General features: G+C 39.2%; 1 protein-coding gene across 1 annotated transcript in view; it reads right to left on the bottom strand.

The window, feature by feature from the left end:
• Window positions 1-3,490: 3,490 nt before the first annotated feature.
• The window catches only part of LOC128696733 (CD109 antigen), a 91,820-nt gene continuing 73,238 nt past the window's right edge, over window positions 3,491-22,072 (bottom strand). Inside the window, exons 25-31 of the mRNA XM_070094400.1 lie at window positions 19,743-19,876; window positions 12,287-12,525; window positions 11,766-11,927; window positions 10,871-11,064; window positions 10,552-10,735; window positions 8,990-9,098; window positions 3,491-6,116 (exon numbers count right to left, since the gene is read on the bottom strand). Coding sequence (XP_069950501.1) covers window positions 5,920-6,116; window positions 8,990-9,098; window positions 10,552-10,735; window positions 10,871-11,064; window positions 11,766-11,927; window positions 12,287-12,525; window positions 19,743-19,876 — 1,219 coding nt within the window. The 3' untranslated portion in view covers window positions 3,491-5,919. The remainder of the gene's footprint in view (window positions 6,117-8,989; window positions 9,099-10,551; window positions 10,736-10,870; window positions 11,065-11,765; window positions 11,928-12,286; window positions 12,526-19,742; window positions 19,877-22,072) is intronic.

Here is a 22,072-nt window from a genome sequence, read left to right as displayed (position 1 = left end):
GCTGGGAAATTCCTCCGATACCTGTATGTAGGATAACGCGGTCACTCCCGAACATCCCTCCGATATCTTCGGGTAGGCTGTCACCCCCGGACATTCCTCCGATATTTCCTGGTGGGAGAAAGCTGTCACCCCCAGAATTCCCTCGGATATCTGCAGGTCAAATAAAGCTGTCACTCCCGGAGCTCCGGATATCTGCCGGTCAAATAAAGCTGTCACTCCCGGAGCTCCGGATATCTGCAGGTCAGTTAAAGCTGCTTGGGATCAAGGCGAGACTCCGTATTTATATTCCCAGGTTGGGTCCTCCAAGATACCAGTTGATGCATTATGGCAATACTTCTTAGGCAGGAGAGAGATGGTCCAATTACTTGAATCAAGAGCCACCCTTCCCCCACCCCTGGCATCTGTTTGTTTCTTCAGAGTCAAACAGTGCTTGGTGAATGAGAGGCATATAGGTGTTGGAGCCAAGGATGCGAAGGATAGGTCCATTTCCTTGAATTAAAAAAAATCTCACCAGCATCAGACCGCCCTTTTGAAGAGGTCAACCCCGAGTTTGCATGATGTAGGGCAGCTACTGGACCACTATGACAATATCCTGGATGCTAGAGGATAAACAAAATGCAGATGTAGTATACACAGACTTTGCGAAAGCCTTCGACAAGTGCGACCACGGTGTAATAGCGCACAAAATGCGTGAAATAGGAATAACAGGAAAAGTTGGTAGATGGATCTATAACTTCCAAACAAATAGAACACAAAGAGTAATAGTAAACAGAGTAAAGTTTGGGACAGTTACGGTGAAAAGCTCTGTTCCTCAGGGTACAGTACTCTCTCCAGGTATACGGATAACCAGTCGACCTACCATTTCATCCAGTCTCCTCCCCTTCTTTTCACTCGTATGCTAGAGACGATCGTAAAAAAACATCATTATCTGATGCTGTTTATGGTCTGACAATCAAAAACATTTTCTTCGATTCTATACACTTCAGGCATCTATTTTCTTCTGTCGACCCGCAACGCAAATATTGACTCGCACTTCTTCCGACCTGAGGCACTAATGGTGTAACCTTAGTGATGTTGCTGGAATTTTTCCTCTTACCATAATTTGTTACTGAAAACATGAAAAAAAATACTGTAAGATTGTTAGGCTGATCAGATTCCAAGAAGGTTATAAGACTAGTCATAACACAGTGCCTGTGATTATTATTATATTTAAAAACAGTTACTATAACTCTCTAGATCATACAGTGCAACAGTGGACTGGATTGTAAAGGTAGGAACAAGCGTTAAGGGGGGTGTAAAATGAACGTCATAGTTATAGGAATAAGTTAGTTTTTATTAAAAAACAATAAATATTGTGTCTGGGACTTTCGGCAAGGAGGACGGTTAAAAGTTTGTGCGTCATGTCGGTAAATTTGTTAAAGAGGTACTTGGCAGTCCTAACAGAGTGGTATAGGGCTCTGAGAGCACTAGAAAATACTCAGAAAATGAACCTCCTGTAAGAAACTGGCAGATCGTGCTTGAAATACAACATAAGCATTGATGTATGCGAAATACAATAAGTTGTTAGGCATCAAATCTCTGGATAGCATATTATGCATCTGGGGAATCTGAACTAATAACGAACGAGGAAGTTGATATTGTTGCAACACGTATATAATGAAAAAAAAGCTGTCTGAATCTAGTGTCCTTTCATCTGGAAAAACATCTGTATGCCCTATATTATTCGCGGATTTGCAGTGGTCGGTGTACACTGACTCATGAGAATGCAAGTAAAAATATTCGAAGGAAGGCAAAATCGAGGCAGATGCAGTGGTCTACTGAGAGTCGTCGGAGCTTCCACACGCAAAGGAAACGGGGATGCGAATTGAAATACATTGCCACAGGTCAAAAGGCCATAATAAACAAAGTCGACGATTAAATAAATAAATCTCATTTACGCTTTTCATTATTCTGTTTCTATATGGGTCGTGAAGTTTGTGGAAACATACAAAATATTAAAGGACTCCAGAGAGAGGTTATTCATGATGAATGCCATCGAGTTTCTTAAGAGTAAGTGGGAAGGCTGCGGAATCTATTTCGTTCTCGTAATCTAACTTACAGGATTAGGGCTGAAAGAAATTGACCTATTTATAATGAGTGGAAATGGGAGAAATTCATTATCTGCCGAACTTCGGTTTAGCCATATTGGTTGAGTATTTTATCCGTACGCAAGCAGTGCAAATATAAGTTTCAGCCCTATTGCTTAGGTGTTACACTGCTAATTTTGTCTTGTAAGACCGTGTGAGGTTATACAAGACTAGTAGAAATAGATGCCTTTACCGATATGTATCAAGAGTGCTTGTGCGAGTATGTGGGCTTTAGCGTATGCTTCGAGATTGGTTGTGTGCAGCTAAAAAAAAAAAAAAAAAACATCTAATGTCGGGTTTGGAAGATTTTTGTCAATGGTGTGTGATCGAGGTGTATGCCTTATGTCAGCATTGTTTCCCTGTTGTTCTCTTGGCAGATTTCTTCAAGTCACTGTCCGTGAATCGTCGTTGCATTATGGGAAAAGGCAGTTCCATGGGCACAGTGAGGCAGAGGTCAGAGGAACCAAAGGGAATAAGTACAATGCTGGTACCGAAAGTGATTCCAAATTCTGGTATTCCATTTCCCAGCAAGTCTTTAAAATGAGTCGTTGTCACTAGGAATCCACGAGAATCAGATCGTTTCATTTATCATAAAGCAAAGAAATACTGGTCAGTTCCGAGAATGAGCGAAAAGAAACCACTTACCCACGGTGACTCACGATCACCTCCGTTGGAACAAGTAGTACTATTGTTCTTTGGAAACCACCTGTTACTTTGTCTGATGCACAATACCAAGATGAGCTGCCGGAGCTAGGCTTGGCGAAATCGCCTGATTAGACAACTAATCATGCAACTGTCTTTCATTAATAATGCCGGTGGGAGAACCAGAATGAATGCCAGGCGTCTAGTACCTTCAGTTGCCCTTTTAGATTACAGTCAACCTCCGGTAATAATTCTGTCAGATGGGTACCCAATGTCTCACAGGGGCACCTGACATGTATTAAGATTATCTAGCTTCCATCAGCTGAAGTAACATGGCTACAACTGTACTACCAACAGAAGCTACGTCTGAATAGGGCTCACAGTGGTCCCTTTTACCTTTGAATTTCACAAAAGGAGAGTGGATCATTCAGCCATCTTGGCAATTAAAATTAAATACAATGCCTAAGAAAAAAAAAGATAAAATTAACAATACAATGCTAGTGCGCGTGCGTGCATGTTTGTCCGTCATTCGTCTATTTGTCTATCATTCGTACTGAGAATAATCGCATGCAAGACCCCAGTGCAAAATATATATTGACTTTAAAGGGTGCTTTTAAGAACCATTCTGTTGTGCTCATTTTTTAGTATTTGGTGTAATTCGGCCAAGGGAAAGGTTGGTCATGCTGCCCATATCTTAAAAAAATAACGTTTTGATTTCGTACTTTATGTAAGAGTTTTCCATAAGCCACAAACACATTCAAATGTTCAGTTAGGTAGATAAGAGATAAAGCAACAATCCTCAGGATAATAGCTGATCCTTGATGGACCTCACTTGCGACATTACTGTGATGTTAAACACAGTTAACATTTTTCTTCTAGTTAAGTAGCAACATCTATTGTAATAATTTAACTTTTACACTTTCTTAATTATTTTATTTCCATGACATTATGAATGCCCTCGTTGGTACACAGGGTTACTCGTAGCTCAATGGTAGAGCATTCAGCTCACACCTGCTCAATTCACCAAGATTCATTTCCTAGGTGAGGCAAGATGAATGGGCACAAATTACATCTGCTGCCCTTGTTCACCTAGCAGGAACAAGATAACAGGAACTAAAACACAGATTTGTCTGTAATCATGTTAGTACGATTTCACGAATCATAAGAGGAAGTGTTGTTGATAGCGTCATACGAGAGAGGAACGAAGGCCCTCAACAGAAATAAACCACACTGCTTGGCCAGTATAACCATCCCAGTGTAATGCTAAAGTGCAAGCTTTCTCTCTCTCACGCACACACACACATACACACAAACACACACAAAGCCTGGGGTTCGATTCACGTCCTGTTTTACGCTAATTTACTTACAATAATATATTAAAAAACAATTCAATTCTATATTGACACTGAAGGTTCCTCTCTCATAAGCACCACTGAGCTACATTTGCACACGCGTAGCCTCGGGTTTGATTCCCCTCTGGTTTTACGTATAATCAAATTCAATTTTCAATAAAAAAATATTAAATAATGAAAAAATATTATCATGCTACGTGACAGAGCTCACAGAAAATTAAGCAAACTTATATTGCAAATTTATACTGCGTAAACATTTAAAATGTTTGAAGTTACAATATACACACGTCAGTACGTAGCCAAGTGTTTGAGTGTATATAAACATTTATTTCTAAAAAAGTTTTTAACATTTACTATTAATTTTCTTCAGTCTTCGTACACACTGAAGTCATTTCATAGGGAAGCGTTAGTCCTGTAGAGGTCTAACAGTACCTGAGGAATGGGAGGTAATTAGGTTTGATCCAGGGAAAATGAGTGCAATTCCAATTCCTTGGATCAAGACCCCTTCACAGGCATCAAAGCAATTCACCAACCATGAAAGATCAATCAATCTCAGCATGGTTCAAGACGCATAAGCAATATTATATATTAGGTTCTCACCCTCTCATCTATATCTTCACACCACCGTATCGTTTTCAAATCTGAATTTAAAGGACATAACACCAACAACTTTGTAGACAAAGGCAGAAGTATGCAGAACAAACCCTCATTGGTACAATTTTTCACTCTAAGCAGTTTTTTTTTTAAGCCATGACTTGATAAAACTCTACTTAAGAGCAAAGTGTGCAAATGTGTCCCTGTCAACGTCAATCTCTTCTATCTCTATTGTGTGTATGCAAGTCATGACACAACTAGAACGTGCACATGATATCTGCCCTTCCTTCAGCATTCTACTTGTTGAAACATTCAAACAATGTGAGTCACCAACATACAAATGCCCTCACCACTCAACTCACACATTTTGATCCATTGACAATTTCTTTTCTACATTGCTCTAAACTTTTGTTACTTTCGATTTCATTTATTCTGTGGTTTTGGAGAATCTCTCTTCCTTTTGATCAAACCTGAATACATGTACTTCCCATTCCCCAAGTGCTGTATGACTCCTTGTGTTTAGAGGTTTCCCATGAATATACTAATATCCTTCATATACACATTTGCTGATATCCCCATTTCTAAGTCTTTAGATATTTTAAATTTTCATGTTCCTTGCAGTGCCCTTTAATCAGGCGTTCTTATACTTCTGTCTTTATTACATAGTCTTTTCTGTATTCTTTTAATATTTTGTTTCAACACCACCTTCCAAATTCGAACAACGTTTCCAACTTCTGAACCTCTTACTAGCACTGTATAATCTGTAAAATAACAGCTATGAGAACTCTCACTTTAAACTGACTTCATAATGTATTAAGATCATAGCTCTTACAATGTTCATCATATTTCAAGTAGTAGCCACATCTCTCTGCATCTTGTCACATGCCTTTTCTAAAATTCATAAGTGCAACAAACGGCATATTTTTCCTTATCTAAGTACTGCTCACTTATGTGCTTCAAAGCAAACACCACGTCCATATTTTCTTTCTAAGTATACTCATGTTATTGCATGAAAGCCAAGTAATGGAAAACAAAAGTAGGTAAAACCCATTCCCGGGATGCCTAATTAAACTAGGTGGGGATACCTAAAGTTTCTGATTACATACATAATATATGCAGTTTATTTTTTGCACTAATTCAACTACATAACATTTTTATACAAATATCCACTAATAATCTAATAACAGTAAGCAATATAATATTTCCTAAGCTACCATGTTTAATATTTCGGACCCTAAAATCGCGAGAATGAATGATAGAGCTGCGAATCTTGTGTCCAGGAGCGGGAGGTCAGCAGTGCCGCTATAGTACGGGCAGTAAGGGCATTGATAAGAGCCGCACACTTCGCAGATGTCCAGAGCCGCTAGCGATGTCGAGTTGATCATGGTGGTCTCGAAGTGCTCTGTTGGCAACGAGTGCAGCGTTAGAGGTGCTAGTCTAAACAGTATACGAAAACGCATAATGAGGGCAGCATACGAAAATTATGACGCAGTATACTGAAACTTATATTTGAGTAGTTACGGAAACGTATAATGGGGAGGTAAGGTAAAAAGATATGATGTATGGTGTTAAAGTTCAATGTGATGGGTTAGATATACATTCGCCTGCAAAGAAGGTCCAAAAATAACTGGGATATCTCTCTATAGTGTGGGACATTCCAATACCTAACATAATGTACGCACATTGTATATAAAAAAGTAAATATGTGTGATGCGAAGGTCGTGACTGGAGGCAATGGCGTATACCAGATTGGGTCGTAATTCCACAGTGAGGGACCTGGTCAAGACCACCACTGGTTGGCCTGGTTAGTTCACACTGCCTTAAAAGGAAGCTCTATATAACTACACGAGACAGCATTCACACCTCAAAATCCACTGAAGGATAGTTAAAGAGTTAGTGGCATCCAGGACGTCTCTACTCTCAGAAGACAACTGGTAACATACCGTATCTGGTACGACTTCCCTCTCAGAGCGCCGGGTCACCACATGGACATACCCGGGCCGGGATTATGCTGGCGAATCAAACTGGAACCGGGACCTTTCACAGGACAACTGGTAACATACAGTACAATTTCTCATTTGCATATAAAGGTTTACTTGTAATGCTCTCTGAAATTATTTTACTTCGCTTTATTGTGAATAAGCATACTCTTAAAGGGGGTTTAGAGCCTGTCGACTACACAAGGATTATTAAGGCTCGACGTAACGTTTTTCAAAACTAGACAAGAATACGTAAATCCCAAAAATAGGGATTAAAAGTCTGGTTAACTGGTTTCCCTGAATCCCTTCACAAAATATTACGAGAGCTCGTCAAGTCCCAAAAACCCATTCGTCTTCATTCACTATCTAACACACACACAAAACCTCTTTTAACCCCTTCCTCCATCTTTTTAGTAACTCCGCTCCTCCTAATTTCCACACGACGAATTCTCTGCGTAATATTTACGCCACACATTGCCCTTGAGACACGACATCACTTCCTCCAGCCTCCTCTTCGCTGAAACATTCATAACCCATGCTTCACACCCATATAAATGTTGGTACCACTATACTCTCATATATTCCCTTTGCCTCCGTGGATAACGTTATTTGTTTCCACAGATACCTCGTCCTTCATAGAGCCATCCTTCGACAAGTCTACTCCCAAATATTTGAATACATTCACCTCTTCCATACTCCCCTCCCTCATTAATATTTACGAAATCGGCCATTTCCCACCATAACAGTCACTATCATTTATTCGGTCACTTACCAAAAGGGTACTGATATCATAATTAAAATGACCCCTGACTGCAACATCCTCCTCACCTCCCCTCATTCAGAGCGCAAGAGCTGTACCTCCTGCCGCCAGAACCCGAGTCCAACTAACAGGTTTTACTGAATCCTTTCATAAATTCCAACAGCACGTCTATAATTAAAAAAAGAACATTTGTCTCCGCTCAGATCTAACATCCTCAAACAAGCTTTTTCTCCCCAGATATAGTGGAATAAGAAAGAATAGCCTTTTTATAGTATATCCTCAAACTCTGTACTGTGACTAGAAGTGAAAAACTTTCAGACTGTTAAATAGCATTTCATCTGTGCTAATTAGCTTTCGTGAATTTCACAAAGCATACTTACCCACAATATGCTTCCTCTGAATTGGAGCCTCCCTTCTTTGAATTAAATCTGATTACTTTTCATTCCCCAAGTGTTGCCTGACCCCTACTGATTTAGTTTCCCCATGAATAGTATCTCGCTCGACCCCATCCTCTCAACAGTTCAAGTACCACTTTTCCGCTGTGTGAGGCAACATAACCCGAGGTTAACATTGTAAGCAAATTCCGTGCACACTCCACAATTAGCTTCTTTCCATTCACCAAGACCCCTCCAAGTATTACAAACACTTCATACTGCTACTCTGTATTTCCCTCCTTTTCCACCACTGCCAACTTCCTTGCTTAAACGTTTAATATCTCGCTGGTGTTCCATCTCATTCATGACTTCCACAACCTCTCTCTATCCTGCTATAACTACGGAAATCTGCAACATTTTTTATCAGTTTACTATTTTTTTTTAACAAGTCGGCCGTCTCCAACCGAGGCAGGGTGACCCAAAAAAATATAAATATAAATAAATATAAATATGTATTTTTTTTTTCAACAAGTCGGCCGTCTCCCACCGAGGCAGGGTGACCCAAAAAAGAAAGAAAATCCCCAAAAAGAAAATACTTTCATCACCATTCAACACTTTCACCACTCACACATTATCACTGTTTTTGCAGACGTGCTCAGAATACAACAGTTTAGAAGCATATACGTATAAAGATACACAACATATCCCTCCAAACTGCCAATATAATTTCTAAATCAAGAAAACGCCATTATTACAACCTTCATGTACTAGTTACATTACCTTTTTCGTGTACTGTTATTTCTTTGTTCGTGTATTCAGTTTTGCCACCTTGTTCTTTTACCTTCATACTGACCTTAGTGGCTGGAACATATTGCACCTTTTTAACATGCTAGCATTTTGTTTTCTGGCATTCTTAACCATGGTATTTCCCCACTTCCTCCAGGGCTTTCAAGTCCAGCTAACCAGTTTCCCTGAATCCCTTCATAAAAGTTATTGTGTTCACACTCCAACAGCACATACATTAAAATTCACTTGTCTCCACTCCTAACAGGCTCACACAAGAGCCTGCCGGATGCTCAAGCTCCAGAATATATACACTTCTCTGTGCATATATACCTTACCCTTCATCTAATACTAAGGAACTGAGCAAGAACTGACTGACCTGGGGCGAAGAGTTCCATAATGGTAGCTGAACGGGTAGCTGTAAGGTTGGCTGCAGGGAAGTGTCGTACTAGCTGGTAACTAAAGCAACGGAACCTCTCACTCTCAATCTGAAGTACAAGATATTTTAGGGTATATATACAAGTGTCATAAATTTGTTACAACTTTCTAAAATCGTTGCATTATACATTTTATGGGCACACAATGGTAATGAATTTTGAAGATTTAACCAAGGGTAATCCAACAGTCAAATACTTCCATTGGTCCACTGGGCACATTTTGGCTTCCTGCGCCGAGCTAATTAATGCAAGATACTATAAGTTTCATTCAGGTTCACTCCGTATGATTTTCCATTAGTGTTAAATTATGTAGATTTAACTTAAGATAACCTAGTCAATGTGACTTGTATCCATTCATGCTCTAAATGAAAACAGTGCTATTTACCATACACACAAAGCTCGTGTGTATGAAGTCAATAGCAAATCTTGTCAATAGTTTTGATTCAGAGTGGATTAACATAACTCACACGACATCTAGCGCATTTGTGCTTCTGGCATATTTCTTCTGTAGTCGTATTTACTCTTTTGAATCCTACCATATTTCACAATTCGTTTTAGAACAAATGAAAACAACCATAAAGTTAAATACAGTCATGCTAATACGCCTCGACGTAGCCGACACTATATACAGTACATTATCTATGAAGTTGAAGCCTATTGATCTGGTATGTTAGACGACGATATGTGACTCGACCACCTCTAGAACACACTGGGATGCTACGTTACTTTCTGTACACAAACTAGGATATGCAAATTAAGATGTCATACCATCTCCTTAGAAAAACAAAAACCTTTTAAACTCAATTGCTTGAGGGCTCAAAAGTACTCAGTACTTATTACTTTGTAATAAGTCCTTTAATACTCAGTACTTATTACTTTGTAATAAGTACTTTAATATTCAGTACTTATTACTTTGTAATAAGTAATGAGTATTAAAGAAATTCAAGATAAAGAACACTAAGCCTAATATTCAATATATTCTCATTCGAAATCATGAATATTTTTTAAGTTTACTTTAATATTTGTATTTTTCAAGACAAGCAGCTTTAAACATTACGATCCAATATGAAATGGCAACCTATTACCAGGTTTTACACATACCATGAATCATATTTGACACCATGGAAAGTTTCGCAAGAAGAAAGTAAATTTATGGGGTTAGTAGAGCATTCCCATTGCTAACGTTTCCATTTATCAATCCAAGTTATCTTATAGATCGCTCACAGAAGCTGCATTTTTTTTGTCAAGAAAATTGTTTAAAAGTTCTCACAGGACATCATTATCGCTAGGCCTAATTCTGAGGAAACTGTGCGAGTCCAGTAACACATCTTATACATATATAACACATATAACTAATCGTCAAGAAGCATATTACATAAACGAAATGTTAACGCTTGGCAGCCCCATATTTTGAAATAACACATCGGTTATGTAAGATGTGGACGATATGCTACAATACTCTATAAATACCAACATGCACTGTAAGTACCAACAAGGTACTCACATGGTTAAATTGCCAGAATATCCTGGAAGGGTCAGTCTTGGCATCCATGAGCTGAGGAAAGTCAGCTGCCTGCGCCTCCCTAACGAACTTATTTGCATGAGGCTGGTACAGGTCGTAACCCGTGGCCACCTCCACCTCCAGCAGGGCTGCATGGCTCGTCCTCGACACATCCACTGCCGCCCACCTGTCAACGTGAGAATAAAGGTTCTGCAAGAGTAAGCTGAGGGTGGTGGATGTTGACGAAGGGTTGCAGGAGGATGGTATTCGAGATGTCAACACATGACACTATACATGACATACACAAGGAAAACATGCATACCTGGCACACACTTGGGTGTTTATAAGTGTCTTGTTACGGAAGTGATAAGTCTCGCTGACGCTGAGGTCGAAGTACTTTCTTGCTGGTTTCTTTAGGAAGCGCTCGAGGTCAACACCCCAGCTGACCTCCATCTGCGCCACTGCTTGACCTGACCCTTTGGCCACAAGATATACGTGGCCCCACGGGCGCGGAACCTGTGAAGGTTATTAAATTTAAATTTTTATAATTTCTTGAATGGTGTTTTGAAATTCAGCCTGTAAGAATCTAAATTATTAAAAGACTCATTAATTAGGCAAAAGAGCTTGATAAAGAAATTAATGTGAATTTTGGTTCACTGCAGATTACATGTTTTGCGAGGCGGAACTGAAGAAATGATGCTCTCAAAATATGGTGAAATTAGATACTGCCATTAAAGGTATACTGACCTTTATGGTATACAGATATTGACCTATATAGTATTTAAAAGCGTATAATGTGAAAATACTTACCCAAGCTTCATACTCATCAAGATACCATCTAGACGTGAGAACTGATTACCTCGCCTTCTACTGTCTACGGTTTCAACACCTTCAAATAATCCCTGTACTGAACTAATAATGCCACTGGTTGGCGACACGTCTTCATAATAAGTATACCCAGGTGTTGCACATGTGTCTTATTCATACTCATCTTTACAGTGCAATTATACTCTCTGGCGTGGAGATACTGAGCAGTATAATGCACTGATATTCCCCTCTTAACTATAAAGACACTGCCATCTATAGTTTGGTGCGTAAAGATACTAACCTGTATAGTGTGGAGACATAAATGCTGAGCTGTGTGGTGTGGGAACTGTGCAGAGATATTCACCTCCACAGTGTATATAAACTGACTTCTATAGTGATGAGATATTTACCTCCATGGCATGGAAGGAAGAGACGGAAAGGTTGGTAATGGAGAAGGTATGCATGACACCAGGGTTGGCAGTAGCTTCTAGATCCACTTTAAGGTTGGTCAGGTCCCTTAACCTGGCTCTGTAGCTGTACTCTGCCAAGGCCCGCATGGCCACCACTGTATCCTGAAAGCGTAATATATCTTAATACTATCATTTTTCACTAGTCTCATCTTCACTATCCTTATCTTTATTACTCGCTTCAATATCTTCAGCTTCACTAGACTCACCTTCACTCTATATCCTGTAACAGCTTCAGCTCCCGCTTCCATGTCATATATGATTTACCTTACTCATTGTTATATAGCATATTTATTCACTATCATTCTCAATTTGTCCCACTTTCTAATTCAAATTCTCTTACATTATCATTAGAAACTCTCTCTTTTTTTCTCTCTCTCTCTAGCACTAACATTATGGATAAGTCTTGGTGTTAGAAGGAATGATGTAAAATTGTAAATAATATCAAGAGAATCTTTAGTTACCACAGTAGAGGAGAAGGCATATGTCCAGTCCCTGACGGAGTTGAGCCAGCGCATGATGGCTTCTGCACGGGGCGTCACACCTTCCTGGATGAGGTACACCAACAAGGCGTAGCTAGTGGCTTCCACCGCTGAAGAGTCCCACTCCTGAGGCTCCTTCGGCATCACGAAGGACCTCTGGTTGTTCTCTCTCAACCGCACGTTGCTCACGATAGCCTCACGTGACCAGTGCATTCTATTATCTGTTGGCCATTTTCAGTATTAAATTTATTATAATTATTATTATGAACCACGGTCGCCTATGATGCGATAGATAGTTCTGATGTTCCCTGGGAACCACTTACTACTCTTCCTGATGCACATCACCAGGATGGCATAAACTGGGCGAGGCCTAGCAAAACTTCCTGACTAGACAAAACCATTAACGATGCAAACTTCATTCAGCTTATAATGGTTGGGGGAGGGGAAGGGTTTAAACCGGAAAGAACGTCAGGAGTTACCATACCCCGGCCGGGATTAAACCCGCGGTCAGAGAGTCAAAACTCCAGCCCGTCGCGTTAGCCACTAACGCGACGGGCTGTAGTTTTGAGACTCTCTGACCGCGGGTTCAATCCGGCCGGGGTATGGTTTGTTTGCAATCGTGTCATTACGATTTCGTGAGTCAGGAGTTACCTTCAGTTGCCGTTCCAACATCCCCAGCAGTAGTAACGCTTTCATCAAAGGTCCCACCAGATGGCCACCTAACGTTCAGAAAATGGATTTCACAAAAGGAGAAATATCCCCAGTAATAAGCCCATAAGGAGGAGGAGAGGTAGAAATATTTAGATTCGACCCCAGAAAGGGAGAAAAGGTCCAGTTCCTAGGATCAAGCGCCCCTTTTCATTGGCAAGGGACGCCATTTTAAATGGTTTAACTGCATTAGAAACTTATGCCACACTCAGTACTATTCCGGTTGAGGTGGCTGGGCTTCCAGGAAACGGAGATATATTTCTAGGATTGCGGAGCGACTGAAGTACATCTACAGATTTTATAGACTAGTGCACATGTGTAGAATAAAAGAGTGAGTGACTTAAAAGGCCCACTTAAAGTAACTGGAGCTACCTCTCCTTCCTTCGAGCAAAACTGATAGCCTATTATCTGCACTGTACTACTAGGTTTCTGTGACTCGCTTTCTGTTATCATCCGTGAAGGGTGTCTATTTCTATACTCAGCTGCTTAGAGTCCCTGTAACCACGCATTCTAAAGCTTTATGGGATAAATACATCTTTATTTTCATGTTGCATTCTTGTTTGGCATGTTATGGCAGTATCAACGATGGTTTAGCAAGTTAAGGCAGTGACAGCAATAGTTTAGCAAATTTTGAAGTGACAGCAGTAATTAGCAGGTGTAAATTATTTAACAAGATTTAATATTAGATGTCTTTTTCATAGTTTTCTCAAGCATCTTGAGACAGAACCAGTGCTACATACTGCAGTCCTCGAATATAATAATAATAATAATAATTAATAATAATAATAATAATAATAATAATAATATGGGATAGAAAACGAAATTAGAATGGGAAAAGAAAAGGAGTGTTTACTCCAAGTTATACACAGCTCCCACGTTTTCTCCAGGCAACTGCTCTTAATTAACTTCCGCATCTCACTACAGACTTAAATGGAATCCTCATCCAAAGAGAGAATTTTTATGTGGATATTGAGCAAAAGGTTGGCAGTAGTGTTTTTCATAGAACTTTGAAAGAAAAGGATGTTTAACCACTGAGTGTGAACCTTATTTTTACCAAATAGGGTTAAACATTTAATTTTTTTTGTGTTATAATTTTTCAATTTGTACCAAATGTGGATATGAATATTTTACCTGCTTTGAAAAATCTCCAGATCAGCAAACAATTCCTACATACCGCGTACATACACAAGCACATCATATATATATATATATATATATATATATATATATATATATATATATATATATATATATATATATATATATATATATATATATATATAATATATGAAACAAGTCGGCCGTCTCCCACCGAGGCAGGGTGAACCAAAAAAGAAAGAAAATCCCCAAAAAGAAAATACTTTCATCATTCAACACTTTCACCACACTCACACATTATCACTGTTTTTGCAGAGGTGCTCAGAATACAACAGTTTAGAAGCATTTACGTATAAAGATACACAACATATCCCTCCAAACTGCCAATATCCCAAACCCCTCCTTTAAAGTGCAGGCACTGTACTTCCCATTTCCAGGACTCAAGTCCGACTATATGAAAATAACCGGTTTCCCTGAATCCCTTCACTAAATATTACCCTGCTCACACTCCAGCAGATCGTCAGGTCCCAAGTACCATTCGTCTCCATTCACTCCTATCTAACACGCTCATGCACGCTTGCTGGAAGTCCAAGCCCCTTGCCCACAAAACCTCCTTTACCCCCTCTCTCCAACCCTTTCGAGAACGACCCCTACCTCGCCTTCCTTCCCCTATAGATTTATATGCTTTCCATGTCATTCTACTTTGATCCATTCTCTCTAAATGACCAAACCACCTCAACAACCCCTCTTCTGCTCTCTGACTAATACTTTTAATAACTCCACGCCTTTAACTAATTTCCACACTCCGAATTTTCTGCATAATATTTACACCACACATTGCCCTTAAACAGGACATCTCCACTACCTCCAACCGTCTCCTCGTTGCTGCATTTACCACCCAAGCTTCACACCCATATAAGAGTGTTGGTACTACTATACTTTCATACATTCCCTTCTTTGCCTCCATAGATAACGTTTTTTGACTCCACATATACCTCAATGCACCACTCACCTTTTTTCCCTTATCAATTCTATGATTAACCTCATCCTTCATAAATCCATCCGCCGACACGTCAACTCCCAAGTATCTGAAAACATTCACTTCTTTCATACTCCTCCTCCCCAATTTGATATCCAAATTTACTCTTTTCTATGTTCACTTTCAACTTTCTACCTTTACACACATTCCCAAACTCATCCACTAACCTTTGCAATTTTTCTTTAGAATCTCCCATAAGCACAGTATCATCAGCAAAAAGTAACTGTGTCAATTCCCATTTTGAATTTGATTCCCCATAATTTAATCCCACCCCTCTCCCGAACACCCTAGCATTTACATCCTTTACAACCCCATCTATAAATATATTAAACAACCATGGTGACATTACACATCCCTGTCTAAGACCTACTTTTACCGGGAAGTAGTCTCCCTCTCTTCTACACACCCTAACCTGAGCCTCACTATCCTCATAAAAACTCTTTACAGCATTTAATAACTTACCACCTATTCCATATACTTGCAACATCTGCCACATTGCTCCTCTATCCACTCTATCATATGCCTTTTCTAAATCCATAAATGCAATAAAAACTTCCCTACCTTTATCTAAATACTGTTCACATATATGCTTCAATGTAAACACTTGATCTACACATCCCCTACCCACTCTGAAACCTCCTTGCTCATCCACAATCCTACATTCTGTCTTACCTCTAATTCTTTCATTTATAACCCTACCGTACACTTTTCCTTGTATACTCAGTAAACTAATTCCTCTATAATTTTTACAGTCTCTTTTGTCCCCTTTCCCTTTATATAAAGGGACTATACATGCTCTCCGCCAATCTCTAGGTACCTTTCCCTCTTTCACACATTTATTAAACAAAATTACCAACCACTCCAACACTACATCCCCCCCTGCTTTTAACATTTCTGTCATGATCCCATCAGTTCCAGCTGCTTTACCCCCTTTCATTCTACGTAATGCCTCACGTACCTCCCCCACACTTACATTCTGCTCTTCTTCACTCCTAAAAGATGGTATACCTCCCTGACCAGTGCATGAAATTACTGCCTCTCTTTCTTCCTTAACATTTAAAAGTTCCTCAAAATATTCTCGCCATCTACCTAATACCTCCCTCTCCCCATCTACTAACTCCCCTACTCTGTTTTTAACTGACAAATCCATACTTTCCCTAGGCTTTCTTAACTTGTTTAACTCACTCCAAATTTTTTTCTTATTTTCATTAAAATTTCTTGACAGTGCCTCTCCCACTATCATCTGCTCTCCTTTTGCACTCTCTCACCACTCTCTTTACCTTTCTTTTACTCTCCATATACTCTGCTCTTCTTACAACACTTCTGCTTTGTAAAAACCTCTCATAAGCTACCTTTTTCTCTTTTATCACACCCTTTACTTCATCATTCCACCAATCACTCCTCTTTCCTCCTGCCCCCACCCTCCTATAACCACAAACTTCTGCCCCACATTCTAATACTGCATTTTTAAAACTATTCCAACCCTCTTCAACCCCCCACTATTCATCTTTGCACTAGCCCACCTTTCTGCCAATAGTCGCTTATATCTCACCCGAACTTCCTCCTCCCTTAGTTTATACACTTTCACCTCCCTCTTACTTGTTGTTGCCACCTTCCTCTTTTCCCATCTACCATCTAATGATAAGATATATCAGTTGCCCCTCTATAAACATGTACATCATGGAGCCTACCCATCAACCTTTTATCCACCAATACATAATCTAATAAACTACTTTCATTACGTGCTACATCATACCTTGTATATTTATTTATCCTCTTTTTCATAAAATATGTATTACTTATTACCAAGTCTCTTTCTACACATAGCCCAATTAAAGGCTCCCCATTTACATTTACCCCTGGCACCCCAAATTTACCTACTGCTCCCTCCATAACATTTTTACCCACTTTAGCATTGAAATCCCCAACCACCATTACTCTCACACTTGATTCAAAACTCCCCACGCATTCACTCAACATTTCCCAAAATCTCTCTCTCTCCTCTACACTTCTCTCTTCTCCAGGTGCATACACGCTTATTATAACCCACTTTTCACATACAATATATATATATATATATATTATACATAGTTTTAAAAATGCAGTATTAGAATGTGGGGCAGAAGTTTGTGGTTATAGGTGGGTGGGTGCAGGAGGAAAGAGGAGTGATTGGTGGAATGAAGTAAAGGGTGTGATAAAAGAGAACAAGGTAGCTTATGAGAGGTTTTTACAAAGCAGAAGTGTTATAAAAAGAGCAGAGTATATGGAGAGTAAAAGAAAGGTAAAGAGAGTGGTGAGAGAGTGCAAAAGGAGAGCAGATGATAGAGTCGAAGAGTCACTCAAGAAATTTTAAAGAAAATAAGAAAAAATTCTGGAGCGAGTTAAACAAGTTAAGAAAGCCTAGGGAACGAATGGATATGTCAGTTAAAAACAGAGTAGGGGAGTTAGTGGAGGGACGATGGAGGTATTAGGTAGATGGCGAGAATATTTTGAGGAACTTTTAAATGTCGACGAAGAAAGGGAGGCGGTAATTTCATGCACTGGCCAGGGAGGTATACCATCTTGTAGGAGTGAAGAAGAGCAGGATGTGAGTGTGGGGGAGGTGCGTGAGGCATTACGTAGAATGAAAGGGGGTAAAGCAGCTGGAACTGACGGGATCATGACAGAAATATTTAAATCACAGGGCGATATAGTGTTGGAGTGGTTGGTATTTTTGTTTAATAAATGTATGAAAGAGGGGAATGTACCTAGGGATTGGCAGAGCATGTATAGTCCCTTTATATGAAGGGAAGGGGGTCAAAAAAGATTGTAAAAATTATAGAGGAATAAGTTTACTGAGTATACCAGGAAAAGTGTATGGTAGGGTTATTATTGAAAGAATTAGAGGTAAGACAATGTAGGATTGCGAATGAGCAAGGAGATTTTAGAGTGGGTAGGGGATGTGTAGATCAAGTGTTTACACTGAAGCATATATGTGAACAGTATTTAGATAAAGGTAGGGAAGTTTTTATTGCATTTATGGATTTAGAAAAGGCATATGATAGAGTGGATAGGGGAGCAATGTGGCAGATGTTACAAGTATATGGAAAAGGTGGTAAGTTACTAAATTCTGTAAGGAGTTTTTATGAGGATAGTGAGGCTCAGGTTAGGGTGTGTAGGAGAGGGAGACTATTTCCCGGTAAAAGTAGGTCTTAGACAGGGATGTTTAATGTCACCATGGGTGTTTAATATATTTATAGATGGGGTTGTAAAAGAAGTAAATGCTAGGGTGTTAGGGAGAGGGATGGGATTAAATTATGGGGAATTAAATACAAAATGGGAATTGACACAGTTACTTTTTGCTGATGATACTGTGCTTATGGGAGATTCTAAAGAAAAAATGCAAAGGTTAGTGAATGAGTTTGTGAGTGTGTGTAAAGGTAGAAAGTTGAAAGTGAACATAGAAAAGAGTAAGGTGATGAGGGTATCAAATGATTTAGATAAAGAAAAGTTGGATATCAAATTGGGGAAGAGGAGTATGGAAGAGGTGAATGTTTTCAGATATTTGGGAGTTGACGTGTCAGCGGATGGATTTATGAAGGATGAGGTTAATCACAGAACTGATGAAGGAAAAAAGGTGAGTAGTGCATTGAGTTATATGTGGAGAAAAAAAAATATCTATGGAGGCAAAGAAGGGAAGGTATGAAAGTATAGTAGTACCAACACTCTTATATGGTTGTGAAGCTTGGACTGTAAATGCCGCAGCGAGGAGGCGGTTGGAAGCGGTGATGTCCTGTCTAAGGGCAATGTGTGGTGTGAATATTATGTAGAAAATTCGGAGTGTGGAAATTAGGAGGTGTGGAGTTGATAAAAGTATTAGTCAGAGGGGTGAAGAGGGGTTGTTGAGGTGGTTTGGTCATTTAGAGAGAATGTATCAAAGTAGAATGACATGGAAAGCGTATAAATCTGTAGGGGAAGGAAAGCGGGGTAGGGGTCGTCCTCGAAAAGGTTGGAGGGAGGTGGTAAAGGAGGTTTTGTGGGCGAGGGACTTGGACTTCCATCAAGCGTGCATGAGCGTGTTAGGAGTGAATGGAGACGAATGGTATTTGGGACCTGACGAGCTGTTGGAGCGTGAGCAAGGTAATATTTAGTGAAGGGATTCAGGGAAACTGGTTGTTTTTATATAGCCGGACTTGAGTCCTGGAAATGGGAAGTACAATGCCTGCACTTTAAAGGAGGGGTTTGGGATATTGGCAGTTTGGAGGAATATGTTGTGTATCTTTATACGTATATGCTTCTAAACTGTTGTATTCTGAGCACCTCTGCAAAAAATGATTGTGTGTGAGGTGAAAGTGTTGAATGATGATTAAAGTATTTTCTTTTTGCAGATTTTCTTTCATTTTTGGGTCACCCTGCCTCGGTGGGAGACGACCGACTTGTTGAATAAATAAATAAATAAATAAATAAAATATATATATATATATATATATATATATATATATATATATATATATATATATATATATATATATATATATATATATATATATATATATCAAACTCATACGAAAACGTGCAAGAATATATATTAATAAAGGAAGTGGTGCGTAGTACCTGAAGTCCTGGCGTGAGCCTCCAGCATCTTGAAAGCGACCTCCTTCTCCGTGCTGCCCACGAGTGTAAGAGCGTAGGTGGTTATGGCTACTTCATAGGGATCCCACAGCTGGTCCAGCTGCCGCTCCAGGAACCTGCGGGGAAGGTGCAACATGTGTTTCACGAAACCAGTCAATACTGCAGGATAAACATTCGTCTTTGTTACTGATAGTCTGAACAGGTATCATGTTAGTACTCTCCTATTTGTGCTCGCGAAGGTCGAGACATAGCTCCTTGTCCCGCCTTCTAGACCATTTTGATTGGCTGTCTTTCCACAAATGTACTGACATCACAAACTGAGATTGTTATGAAGCGCTGAACCCGTAGAATCATACAATGACTGGGAAATGAATTTATTCAGTGGAGGGGTAGCTCCCTGATGCTAGTGAAAAGCTTCTGATCCAAGGAATTGGAGTTACCCTCTTTTTAGGGTTAAACAATTCCTTTGGATCAAGAGCCCTGCACCAGCATCAAGGCACCTCCCTCTTTAAGGGAGTATATAAGAATATTTAAGAAGGAGCTCTAAGCCTGGGGAATGCGAGACAATCAGTTTCCATCCAAAGGAGAAGTCCAATGTATTGAAACTAAGAGCCCTTTACCGGCATCAAGGCACTCACCTTGAGGAGGTTAAAAGAGAGCACATGGGGTTTACATAAAACCTTGATGAGGAAGTGATTAACGAAGCTATCAAGCCTCCACGGCCTGAATAATGACAATGTAAAAGAACTGATGACTTTGATGGGTAAAAATATCCTCTTGGAGGTGAGCATGGAGGAGGCAAGAGGGAACACTGACCAGGTAAAGGTGCTAATTACAGGTGTGTAGGTACCCAATAGCCAGCAGCAGGAGCAGGAGACAGACAGGGCATAATGGAGCAGTTACTTATCCATCTATCATAACTATATTAAAAGAGTACGTATCTGTGTTTAACGCTATGGCCATGGTCACGTATATAAAGCAGTACGTTATATATATAGAAGACAATTATACTTTTAAGCTTACTCTGTACAAGTACGTCATTAACCTAAGTTAGTATATTTCAACAGCAGTGACCCTTCAAGGAGAGCTACCTTGGTATTGATGAAGGGCTCTTTATTCAAGGAACTGGAGCTGTGGAAAATACTGTATATATTTTCCAGAAATACAGTAGTTATATGTAAATAGATGGCCATACTGTATTTAATAAAATTTATGTTATCGAAAACGGGAAGCTGCGCCTGCGCAGAACAGTCGCCATTTTGGTTTGAATGAGCCAAGTAAACGTTAGTGTAATGGGAAGAATTTTTCATGCTCTAGAGGTTAAAATTGGGCTGACACCTCTCAAATAGGAGGCGAAATTGTTGGATGTGCATAACTTGAGATATCAGGCGACAGGACAGGACAACTCCAGGAACCTCAGATAAGTCTGTTATGTTATAACTCTGGCCAGTTGTTATTTTCATGTATAGACAGTGAGATTTTCTGAGTACAACTTAATCTCCAGTCAAATTGGTGAGTGATATTAAGATATATTTTCCTTCTGTTATGTAATTGTGTGTATATATATAACCATTTATTATTTTTAATATACAGTCCACAAATTTATATATTTACCAGTATTCCTGGTGATACATATTTCATTGGTAATTAATAGGTCCAGAGCAACTTGTGGATATGACAGTGGTAGGTATCGAAGGGGGACATTTTTTGCGACCTAGGTGTCCCAAATTCCTACTTGTCTAACTGATAAATAATAATTATCTGTGTATATTTACTGTTATGTACATAATGATACATTCAGCTAAATGCAATTATCCACATTTAATTTGCCCGTTGGTCCTTCTTGAACCGGAGGTAATTAGTGAAGTCATTAATTAGTTAATTACTTAATAATTATATGTGAAATGACAGAAGGAGGTGGATGTTAAGTTCACAAATTTACTTAATGTGTAGTGGATTATAATTATTACAATATTAATTTTGATAACTCAAGTCTGGCTAAGTTTATATTAATTTGTATAATACTAATTTGATAGACAATTCTGGCCAAGATTTATATCAGTGTATGTGTAATTGATAAGACAAGTGTGGCTAAAGATTATGTGTATAATATTAATTTTGCTATGCCAAATTCTGGCAAGGATTTATTAATTTGTATAATATTAATTTTGATGAGCCAAGTTTGTATTAATGTACATTTAAAATTTATATAATTTTCTTACATGTAATTGCTAAGCTCAAGTAGCTAGGATTTATTCAAAGGTAAGTTGTACTATTTACCTTTATAAAGTGCATAATTTAGTACATAATCA

Source organism: Cherax quadricarinatus, chromosome 46, assembly GCF_038502225.1.
Source record: "Cherax quadricarinatus isolate ZL_2023a chromosome 46, ASM3850222v1, whole genome shotgun sequence".
NCBI classification, from domain to species: domain Eukaryota; kingdom Metazoa; phylum Arthropoda; class Malacostraca; order Decapoda; family Parastacidae; genus Cherax; species Cherax quadricarinatus.
The sequence above is the reverse complement of the archived record's forward strand: the minus strand, read 5'-3'. Positions and strand labels throughout refer to the sequence as shown.